Source organism: Rhinolophus ferrumequinum, chromosome 10 (assembly GCF_004115265.2).
Source record: "Rhinolophus ferrumequinum isolate MPI-CBG mRhiFer1 chromosome 10, mRhiFer1_v1.p, whole genome shotgun sequence".
Lineage (NCBI taxonomy): Eukaryota > Metazoa > Chordata > Mammalia > Chiroptera > Rhinolophidae > Rhinolophus > Rhinolophus ferrumequinum.
In genome coordinates, this window is record NC_046293.1 from 90,370,659 (window position 1) to 90,382,811 (window position 12,153).

Consider the following 12,153-nt stretch of genomic DNA (forward strand, 5'->3'; position numbering starts at 1 on the left):
GGCTTCAGTCTCCCCAGAGCCTTTCACACGTGCATAGAAAAGAGCCCCAGGCTGAGATCCAGCACTTCTGGGACCAATAGAGAGATGAGGGTGCATTGCAGGGACTCATTTTGTTTAGGCAGAGATGCTCTTTTTCTCACGTTTATGAGTGAGTCAGCGTTGACTAGACACTATGGTGTGTGCCCCATTCAAGCCTTAACTACAGCAGGGGAGGTGGGAATAGGAAGTAGCGTAGGCCTCGAAGAGCACCTCTGGGAGGGAGGGAGGGAGCGAGTGCCTGGCCACATGTTGCACGCGGGGCCAGCCCGCCCATCTCCAGCTTGTTTAGGCCTTGCTGCCTCCCTAGGGCTGCTCCTCCTGCTCATAGAGGGCAGACTTTTCATGAGGCCAGCCCAGATTTTAGTCACGTCTCCCTGTTGTCTAGGCCATGAGGCTGATGAAGAGAGGGAAGCATCTAGGTTTGGCATGCTTCCAAAAGATGTGTCTAGGTGACTATTAAAGCCACAGAGGTTATGATGCTAGCACTTGCTCACCTTGTGGTTCACCATGACCCTCTGTGTCTCTTTCCCCATTAATCGCACACGTGGCCATATTTGGCACCTAGTTTCTCTTGGGGCTTTCCATCCAGTCTAAATCTCGGCCCCTCCTTTTAACTCAAAAATGACACATATACCCCCAGAGAAGACATAGCTCAGCCACCTCTCTTCAGCCATGCCTCCTTTTCCTGCTGTCTTTACAAAATTAAATGAATATCCCTTTGTTTCCCTTGTGTCTCCTGGGAAATATCTGCTTTCCTTGGCACCCCCTGCAGCTACTTGGGGGAAGTAGCTGTCCTGGCCTCCTGCACATCAGGGGAGTCTGCCTTGCCCAGGGAAGGCGGGCGTGCCTGTCTGCTACCCCAGTGCCAGGCTAAGAGCCACTGTCTCACCGCAGCATTGCCATTCTGCTGGCCTGTGACAAGAGGCATTTCCTTTCCCTCATAGATCTTTCACATTTCCTTCCTAAAGTGGAGTTGTCTCCTTGGTACATGGGGAGATGGGACTGCTGAACGAATGTGAAGGGGACTTCAGAGGCCCCTGGGAGCCACCTTCCGGCGCCCAGCCCAAGGACCGAAGAGTCCTCAGTAGCTCCACCTGCTGGAGATGGAGGCATTGTGCTGCCGCCGCTAAGGCTTTTGTCCGTCTCTCTCCCTCCCAACATGTCGGCCCTGCCTTTCTCACTCACTGGGCCCTCTAGAGCCTCACTGTCCTCTTCTTTTAACAGCTCTAATGCCCAGCTAAGGAACTGCCAGACACACCTCCTGGAGAAGTACCCCCAAGCATCCACACCTGAACCCAGCCCTGGGGGACAGGCAGGCATAAGGCAGTGGCTTCGCCTTGCTGTGTCTAATCTAAGAGAAGCAGAGCAGTCCCTACAGGCCTACGGTCCATCCTGGATTGTCTACCCCTTCCAAATTAAAAGCGGACGCTTTTTTTTTTAATTAAAATGTGTTAATACATTTTAATTAAATGTATTAATGACAATAGTTAGTAAAATTACAGGTTTCAAGTGTGCAATTCTATAACACATCATCTATATATCACATTGTGTGTTCACCACCCGGAGTCAGTTCTCCTTCCATCACCATATATTTGATCCCTTTCACCCTCATCACCGCCCTCCCCCCTTACCCTCTGGTAACCACTAAACTAATGTCTGTGTCTGTGAGTTTTTGTTTCTTTATTTGTTTGTCTTGTTCCTTTGTTGCTTTCAGTTTTATATCCCACCTATCAGTGAAGTCATATGGTTCTTGACTTTTTCTGTCTGACTTATTTCGCTTAGCATTATAATCTCAAGATCCATCCATGTTGTCATAAATGGCACCATTTCATCTTTTCTTATGGCATTGTGTGTATACACCACATCTTAAAAGCAGACACTTCTCAAACAGCCTGCATCAAGTTGGAGCAGTGGTTAAAAGAGAAGAAAGTTGTCTAATCTCTGCTCCCTTCACTGAATAATATTTTGTGAACATCTTGTACTCTGATAAGTATATTGCTTTCTTCCAGGAACTACTTAGCAACCAAATCTGGTTTGGATTTGGAATGTTGTTTGACAAACTTGCAAACTGATCTTCATTTCAGTGGAAAGAACATTTCTCTGTGGAGAAAGGAGCCTGCTCCCACATTCTGGCAACCTCTGCTTGGGATTCAAGGCATCCCAGCTAACATGCGAACCCATCAAATTGCCAAGCTGAGGTGAAAGAATCATGGAACAGAGAGAGACTTTAGATCTAGTATGGCCAAGGTCATCAAAATGCTTTTAGCTGTAGAACCCACTGTTCAAACAAAGCCTTACTCAGACGCCCAATGAGTTAAACAGATCAAAGGAAGCCATTCTGTTAAATATGGAGGAAGGAGCCAGAACCCCAGTCATTCATCTCTGGCCTCACTGCCCAAGAAGTCCCCAAGGGGTTCCATGGGACACAGTGTGAAAATCCTTAATCTAGACTAACCCTCTCATTGCTGGGCCCTGCCTGAATCTGAGGTAAGCCCCCAGCTGCCGTCTCCCTGTTCCGGATCCAATGCTGGGGCATGCGTCATTTAAGGCTCAAGCCTAGTCCTCAAAATGAAGTTGCCCTGGCCCCAAGTTCAGGTCTGATACAGGGGCCCAGTGCTGATGCCCGGGCTTCCTTCTTGACCTCAAGCTATGACCCAGCACACACAGTGCTGGCAGTGAATCAGTAGAGTCATCTTGAGAACAAAGGACAGAAATTGCCCCTGCAGTCCCTTTTCTCTCTTCTTCTTGCTTACCACACAAAGCCCAGACTCTAGACTCCCCTCCTGTGTGGTCTGTGCATCTTCTGGTCCAACCCCTTCTCTCGCTCCATCCCACTCCTAAATCCTTCCCACTGTGCCTTGTGCTCCCCAAGTCCATCTCCCATTCAGGGACCGCAGACATGTTCCGTAAAGGGCCAGGTACAACTTTTTGGCTTTGCGAGCCGTGCATTCTCTGTCCCAAATGTTCAACTCTGTGGAGAGAACAGCAGTATGTAAATGACGGATATAGCTGAATTCCAGTCAAACTTTATTTACAGAGCACGTGGCCCACATGCTGCCCTGAGACCTCAGCTTCATTCTGATCACTCCCGTCACTTTCTGGCTCTCCCCTGAGGATCCTAATTCCCTTGCAGTCTCTAGAGGTGGACACCCTCTCTACTAGATGCCTCATTCCACGGCCCAGAGGTCAAGAGTGGGGCCCTGTTTTCCCCTTATTTCTGCTTTCAGACCACTCTTCCCCCCCAAAAAAAAAACCCCTCCAATTTTGATGTGTATGTCATCAGATCCTTCTAGCCCCACTTCCTATTGCAGCCCTCTACAGACCTTTGAGTCATTCCTCATTCCTTGAAGGCTCCTGGCTCACTCTCACTCTCTCCAACACTCACTACTCCTGCCACCACCCCCAGCAGCTTCTTGTTTCCTTGGTAGCTTCTTCCCCAGGGACGCTGACTCCATTCTACCTCAGCTGCCTACTACCATGGTATGGCTAGTATACTGCCACTAGGATCTCAAGGCAAACGTCCTACTCTCTAAACAATACCACCCGTCTTTCCAGCTCCCCTAGCCCTTAACTCTAACCACCCATTCCTCCTGCCACATTCTCTCCGTTCCTCCCCTCAGCATGGGCACCCCTCCTTCCAAGCTGAGACGCCATGCCCCATCGTTATAATCCTTCACTGACGTTTGTACTCAACTTCCTGTTCCTCTCTTCATTCATCGTGCTCACCAACCCCAATCAAATCCGACTAGACGGAGAACTGTTTGGTACCTGAAGATGAATCATTTAATGAAGTAGAGAAACACACAGAGCTGAGCTGATGAGTCTCTTGCACATGTGACCACCAACCTCAAGCGGCCCACGGGGACAGCTGGCAGTCCTACTACATGTCCCTACTCATTCACCCTTCCGCTTTCTTTGATGATTCCATCGGACCTTTGCCTTTCTCTTCAAACTTCCAGTACCTCCTCCCCTTTCACATTTTCATCTGATGACCTTGCTACCTATTTTCCCTGGGAAACAGATGCAATCAGAAGAGAGCGTTCATGCGTTCTCACATCCGCGCCCCTGTAATGTGCCTCCCTACCTGAACGTGGTAAACCTGCCTGCCTCTATCTAAGACATCTGATTGTCAAATTGCCTGTCTCTGTTAGATGATTCCCATCACATGTAAAGGTGCTGTCGTATCTCCATTTAAAAACAAACAAAGAAAACTCTCTTGATTCTATACCCCCTTTCAGTAACCACCATTTTTCTTCTACTTTTATAGCAAAATTCCTCAGCAGAGTTGTCTGTACAGTAGCCACCAGCTACCTGTGGTCATTCAGTACCTCAAATGTGGCTAACCTGACTAAGATATGCTGTATGTATAAAATACACAATAGATTTCAAAGATTTAGAACAAAATGAAGTGACAAATGTCTCAATAATTCTTTATATCTATTATAATTGAAATGATAGTATTTTGGTTATGTTGGGTTAAATAAAATGTATTATCATAGTTAATTTCACCTCATTGTTTTTTACTTCCTTAATGTGGCTACTAGGAAATTGGAATTACAGATGTGGCTCACATTGGTGGCTTCCATTATGTTTCTCTTGGACAGAGCTGTCTAGTCTCCATCTTCACTTTCTCCTCCTATCTGCTCCTGAACTTATATCTATTAGGCTTTGGTCCCACCAAAACTTGTTTTCAATGTCTCAATGGTCTTCCTGTTGTGAAATCCAGTGGCCAGTGGTCCATCCTTGTATTTGCAGCACTTGACACGGTTAACCACTGTCTTCTCAGGACCATTTCCTTCACAGCCCACCATTCCAGCCACTTGTCTCAGTCTCTCCTTGGTTTCTTCTCTCCATTGCCCCTCAAGTTTGGAGCCCAGGGCTCAGTCCTATCACATCTTCACTTTCTATACTAGCCTCCTAGACAATTAAAGTTGGATCTGACTTTAATACAATTTATACAACTGCCAAACTTTGTCTCCAACCTGGACTCCATCCCCAGAAATCCAGACCCAATAGAGCCGACTCAAGATATCTCCTCAGAGGTCAAATCGACAACTCAAACTTCAAAAAGTGCAAAATACAACCCTTGATGTCCATTCCGCCGTACCTCACCCTTCCAGCTGCTCAAGCCAAAGCTGTTGGGATGGTCTTTTATTCTTCTGTCTTTGTCACACCTCACATCCAGTCCATCAGCCAATCCCATCACCTCTATCTTAAAATAAATCCAAAATCCGAGTATTCCTCAGCCCCTCCAACGCCACCATCTAGTCTAAGCCTCCGCACCTGGATTAGTACAGCAGCCTGCCCTGGCCTCCCCACAACATCAGAGCGATTCTTTTAAAAGAATCATGTCACTCTCCTGCTCGAAACCCCCCAATGGCTTCCACCTCAGAGAGGAAAGCCAGCACCGGATAGGGTGCCCTGCTTTCTCTCCCACTTCATCTCCCACTCTTCTCCATTGACCTGCTTTGCTCCAGCCACCCCGCCACTTGTTCCTCTAACAAAGGGTACCATGCCCCTCCCTCGGGGCCTGTGCACCAACCGTTTCCTCAGCCTGGAAAAGTCTTCCCAGAGAGCTGTGTCCACTCCTGCACTTTCGTTAGGGCTCTGCTCCAGTGTCAGCTAAGGAGCAATTTCCTCTCCCAGCCTGTTGATATCGAACAGGAAGGCCTCCCTCCTGGTCACTCCAGACTCCTCTCCCTTGCGGCATTTATCTTCTTATCACTTATCACTCTCTAAATGTGATTTACATTTACTGATTATTTAGTTTATTGCCTGACTCCCCCACTAGAATGTAAACTCCAAGAGGGTAAGTACTTTGTCTGTTTTGCTGTAGCCTTGGTGTCTAGAACAGTACCTGGCACATAGTAGGTGTGCATGTTTGCTGGAGTAATGAATATACAAACATAAACGCAGAGTGTCAGAGCTGAAATTCCTACGTCTCAGCTACATGCTTTAATGTGTGGTTTTGCTCCCGCTGGAAGCTTACTCGTTTAACCATTCGAGCATTCATTTGTTTGTTCAACATATTTCTGTTGAGCATCTGTTATATGCCAGCACAAAGATTTCTTTGAGATCATTTATTTGTGCCCAGGTACAAGTCAAAGAGAGGGGATGTTAGGAGGAAGGAGGTGGAGAGGGAGGAGACAGAATGTGACTCCAGGCCACGTGAGGGCAGGAGCTAGGATACCACGGAGGGGGCAGAGGGCGCTGTAAAGAGTCGGGCCCTGGCAGCAAACTTCCCTTGCTTTACACTCTGTCCAGGGCCCAACTCACACAAAAGCAGATGTGTTCTCACAGCTTTATGATGGCAAAGGGCGTGCCGGTCGCCTCTCTCAGACCTTCTGGATGGTGGTTATGCCCTTGGCAGGGGTGATACCCACACTGACAGACTGTCAGTTTCCGATGGTCACGGACCCTCCTGGGCACACACCTCCACACTTGCGCCTGGGCTGGAGACAGCTGCAAACTCTGCTTTCCACGCTTCCTTCAGAGAATTCCGAGCCCAGCTCAGCAAAGAAACACTGTCCTGACAGCTCCTTCTCTCTTTCCTCTCTTCTAGGCTTTTTAGTGCAATTTTAGAACAAGCAACCAAAGCTGACGGGGCCAATGCCCTAGGAGGGAAGGGGGCTGGATTTGACGTGAAGGCGCTGAGGGCCTTCCGCGTGCTGCGCCCCCTGCGGCTGGTGTCTGGAGTCCCGAGTAAGTAACGCCATTATTTTTGTTTACAACGTTATGCTGTCACCACCTTCCGCTTTCCTCCGCTGAATTGCTAGGAGCACTTTGCAGAGGAATCTGATTTTATATAAATGGAGGGGGTTTTTTTTGTTTGTTTGTTTTTAAATGAGTTCCTTTGTTTTAAAAAACCCAACTCTGACGTGAGTCCATTATAACACACTATGGTCCCAGCTCCTGTAAACACCTGGGGAAAAAAATCACAGCAGTCACACAGCCAAATGAAGACAGCCCACACAGAGAAAACAAGCCTGTGGCCTGCAGGGCCCTGGGCTGGGAATTTAAATGTGTTTGCAGCAAAAGAGCAAGGTGAGCAGAGACAGCTAATCCCCAAGGCTCACGGGCTATTTTAGCCAATGGGATTGTCTCTACTTCCTGTATTTTTCCAAAGAACAATCAGAAAAACATCAGTGGATGTTCTAAAAGTTCTGTTTCACCATTTCCTCCAGCCCCTTCCACCTCACTTGTCAAATGGGGCATCCCCAGCCTCAGAAGCCCTGTTTATGGACTCCACCTGTCAGATGAGAACTGGCTTCCCCCAAGGGGCGGAGGGTGTTCAGCAATCCCAGTCAGGCAGAAGGGTGTTAGAGAGACATGACCTATCAGGATATCAGTCACAGGGACAGCTCCGCTTCCCGTGCCTCCAGAAGCATGTCCCATTATCGAGGAGCCCCAGGCACAGCACACAACAGCCTCGGGCAAACCCCAGCTCAAGGTGCTCCTGGGGCCTGAGTCAGCTTTGGGAGAGCATATCCTCCTTGTTCAATTTGTGGTATCTGAGCATAATTTTGGACTTCTTTGCTGAGACTTTACACTTTCAAATCAGCTCCGTCAGACCCAGCCCAAGACCAAGGCAAAGGAGATCGCATGACCAGGCTGGAAACAAACTAGTTTGGAGATGGGGACAGGGAACAGGAAAACAAAGAGATCCTTTGAATACCCAGCCTTTAGCACGTGCCCCAGAGATGGAGCACTTGGTGACATTGCACTGCTTGGTAATCTCTCTTAGAGTAACAAAAGCATAGAAACGTGAGGGACCTTATGTTAACTTGTTCAATCCTTTTTGTCCATGTACCTAATAGTGAACAGATCTTCCCAAAGTAACTTAATTAACCAGCAGCAAAGCAGGACTAGAACCAGGTCTCCTGGCTTTCAAACCAACTCTTTCCTACTGAACCACTTGACCTCCTATAAATTAACTCTTGATTGTCTTAGACAATCAAGTTTACCTGTATATCCTGTCTCTTCAATTACATTCCAAGTCCCCGGAAGCCCAGAACTATGAGGAATATTGTAGGGGAAACAACAAAAGTTACACTGTTCTCTTTGTAGCGAGGCCCTGGGCAAAGCTTGCAGCCTGCCTTAAACTCAAAGGTGAGCACAGAGCTGAGCCACGCAGCACATTTGGAGCAGACTGTCTCTACTTGGCCTTAACCATTTGGGGACATCTAGGAATAGAAACAGTGTATGTGGTGGCCAAGACCCAATTCCCCTTTTGTGAAGCCTAAATTATTTGGATTTTGTTGGTCAGTCAGCCATAACTCAACAGACCAAAATCAAGAAATGCGAAAGCACGGTGAGCATGACTTTGAACATGGCTTTAAGGAGCCTATCACGATGATGCAGCCAATGTGTCAGTGACAGGAACCATGAATTGATGCCAAACTTCAGCTATCCAAGATACAAGTGACATAATGAATCTTACCCTGTCATGTACATGCTTATCAGGGGCCCACAATCTCAGAGCTTTGTGCTGGGTAGGAGGACATATCATAAGGAATGAATGTGGTCCTTTCACTTGAGGAATATGACAATCTAATAAAGAGGGTATCAGTATATATAGGAACTAACAACCCCAAACTTCCAGTGACTTCAAACCAGAAACGCTTACACCTGGCTCATGGTACATAAGGCTGTTGGCCAGCTGCAGCTGTTCTGGGCTCAGTGGGCCCTGGGCTTGACCAGTCAGCCATCTCGTTCCAGAGCCCAAGATGAAGAAGCATCCAGCATGTTGGACATGTTGTTCTCATGGCAGAGGGCAGATGCTTTCAAAGGGGGCATAGAACTAAACCACACAAGCATATTTTAGGGTTTTGCACCAATATGGCTTATAGCACAGCTGTTCACATTCTGGTAGCCAAAGCAAGTCACATGGCTATGTTTGTCCCATAGATAATGGGACAGAGAAGTATACTGTACCTACAGAGAAGCATGAGTGAATAACTGTGAACAAATAGTACAATCTATCACAAAGAGCGCGAGGAGATTGTTATTAATAGGAACAGTTACAGTAATTACTCCAGTACAGAGAGTCTTTATTAGCGATGCATGCGGTTGAGAGCCACTCACGCTTCAGTGCAGTAAAAGGGAGAATTAGATCAGAGAGAGTGGCTGGGGTTTCACTGTAGAAGAAACTTCCTAAAGAAGGTGTCTTGTCTCTATATGCATCTAAATAATGGTAGAACTGTATTGTGGTCATCAGGAAGAGATCACAGTTCTTGGAATTCTCTCATCAAGAAGATTAAGCTATGAGATAGCACCACAAATGTGTACGGTCCCGATCTTACCTGCCATGCAATTCAGGAAGATATTTTTGTCATTAAAGATGTTGACGCTGTGATAGCTTTGCAGTTGTGGGCAGCCTTGCGGGTACCTCCATACTTATGCATAGAGCTAATGACTGTGTCTTGTTTTCTGTGAGTCACCAATAGAGAACAGCTCTTTTTGGAGCATAAAGAAAGGGCTAATCCAGCCTTTCACCCTTTCTCAATGGAATAGTATCTGTGTGACTTTTTGAAATCGTAAAGTATGTAGACCAAGGTAAGTGAGCTATACTAGTTTGGTTGATATTATCTAGGAAAATGTCAGCAAATTTAGACTACAAACCTAGACAAATGCCTCCTTCTCCCACTTTGCATCACTTGAGGATGTCTCCTTTTATAATTCAGCAAAACCCCTGAAAAGACTTGCCTTTACCCATTGTCTCCAATTCTTGTCTTCCCATTCTTTCTCGAATCCACCCCAGTCAGGCTATCTCCTCTACTACTGCACCAAAGTATTGTTTGTTGAGACCACCATGATTTCCACGTTACGGAATCCAGTGGTCAGTTCTCTGGTGCCATTTTGCTTGATCACTTGACTTCCAGGACACTGTTCTTTCTTAGTGCTATCCTTACTTCACTTGTTTTTCCTTCTCAGAATTATTTGCTGATTTTCCCCTCATCTTCTAACATTGGAGAGCTCCAGGGCTCAATCCTCAGAACTCTTCTCTATCTACACCCAGGCCCTAGTTATCATGTCTAGTCTCATGGCACTGAGTATTATATATACATCTTCAGATAACTACCAACATGTGTCACCAGCTCAGACCTTTTCACCAAACTCCAGATTTGTATGCCTATCTGCCTCCTCCATTTCTTCGATCAGACATCTAAAAAGCATCTTGAACTTAACCACATCTATAACAGAACTCCCAATCGTCCCAAAGTCTTTCCCGTCTTGATAAATGTCAACCTTATACTTCCAGCTATTCAGGCTTCTTTCTTGCTTTAACCGTTTGTATCTAATCCTTCAGAAAATTGTATCACCTATACCTTTAAGATACATCAAGAATCGCACTGTTTCTTACCACCTTCACATTTACTTCCATGCCAACCACTATTGTCTCTCACCTGGATTATTACAGCAGTCTCCTAACAGGATTCTTTGTGTCCACCTTGCCTTTTGTCACAGCCTAGTCTTGGCACAGCAGCCAAAATAGTCCTCTATAAAATACATGTCTCTGCTCTTCTTAGAACCTGCAAGGCTCCCGACTCACTGAATGAGGCCCAGAGGCCCACAAGACCCTGCATGATCTCCCCCCAACCCCCCGACCTCGTCTCCTTCCACCTTTCCCTTCTCTCCCTCCTCGCCTGCCTCAGTGACCTTGCTGAACCTCCCGTGTTCCGAGCTCACTACCATTGCAGGGCCTTTGCAGTTTCTGCTGCCTCTGTCTGGATACCCTTACTCAGCTACCCACACGGCTGGCCGACTCAACTCCTCTCTGACATATCTTAGCAGAGAGGCCTTCCCTCACTACCCGTTCAGCCTCCTCACACTTCCTGTGCTCCTCTGCTTTATTTTTCCCATGTCGCTTTTCACCATCTGTCATACTGTGTATTTACGTGTTTACTTAATACCCCTTGCCTCACAAGAATATAACCTCCAAGAAGACAGTTTCTGTTTGTTTTGTTAACTGCTGTCACCTCAGCATCTATAATGCCAGATAAACCTTTGTTCGTCACACAGTCCCCTCATGGCTGGTGGCAGTGCTACACACAGCAGTTACAAAACACTAACTGGCTCACTAAAATGATGCTAATGCTACAAGACCTTCCATATATATATGCCTTCTTTAGCTTTTCCAAAGGGTTTTTACTTCTTCTATTTTATTTGGTCTTCATGACAATTGTGTGATATACACATAGGAGGTATGTAGATATTTAAGTGGTTATTTTTTATAGCAAATAGGTTAATTGGGTGGTTTATTGGATTTGTAACACTAAGCCCCAAAAGTTGCCATTATTTTTTAAATGTCCATATGTGTATTAAATACCATTGGAATCTTAAGATCACAGATTATGGAGGGGGAGAGAGAATTGTGAGGGTACAAGTCCATGAGTCATTTATTAATTTGTTCACAAAACCTACTGAGTGCCTGATTTATGTAAGATTTTGCTAGCTATACAGCAGATACAGAAGTGAATCAGGTGCTAAGTGTGTTCTCAAAGAGCCTGAGTGTAGAAGAAAAAATGTTCATAGAATTGATGGTATAGAACAAAATTGGAGAGTCTCTTCTCCCCCCCAAAAAGTTCAAATAAGAAGTGATGAGTTCTGTGATGTGTTCAAGTATGCTTCTGGGACACCGTACTTTTGGGAGTGAGGATAGAGAACCAGGAAAGGCTTCTTGCAGGAGGTGGCAGTTGGGATGGATCTTGAAGGACAATAAAGGAGGGGCAGTCCAGGAAATTATGAAAGGGAAGGAGCACAGTTGTGGCCCTGGAGTTGTGCGCAGTAAGGCTGTTCGGTTTAGGAGTTAATTTCATTGTTGATGTAGAAATCAGTCAACTCTCTTAGTGAAATTCTGTGTAATGGCAAGATTTGTCCATTTTGCTTCATCAAGACTCTTCCATAATAAAGGAAATCAGTTCCCACTGCTCATGAGGTTCCACTCTCCCAAGCAGAAGTGCTGTGAAGCGTGCACGTTATACCAAAGGACAAGTCATATAGAACAGTAAACATGTACACGAATGTGAACGATAAATCGGGAGGGTTGTGATTAAATATTTGCAGTGTGTACTCGTATGTAAGGAGTACATTTGTTTGTGGAACAATAAGCAA

At 46.2% G+C, this 12,153-nt stretch overlaps 1 protein-coding gene across 28 annotated transcripts in view; it reads left to right on the forward strand.

The window, feature by feature from the left end:
- Positions 1-12,153, forward strand: part of CACNA1C (calcium voltage-gated channel subunit alpha1 C) — a 617,393-nt gene that overhangs the window by 385,589 nt on the left and 219,651 nt on the right. For all 28 annotated transcript variants that reach the window (XM_033118404.1, XM_033118415.1, XM_033118423.1 and 25 more), the window contains exon 5: positions 6,602-6,741. In XM_033118404.1, coding sequence (XP_032974295.1) covers positions 6,602-6,741 — 140 coding nt within the window. The remainder of the gene's footprint in view (positions 1-6,601; positions 6,742-12,153) is intronic.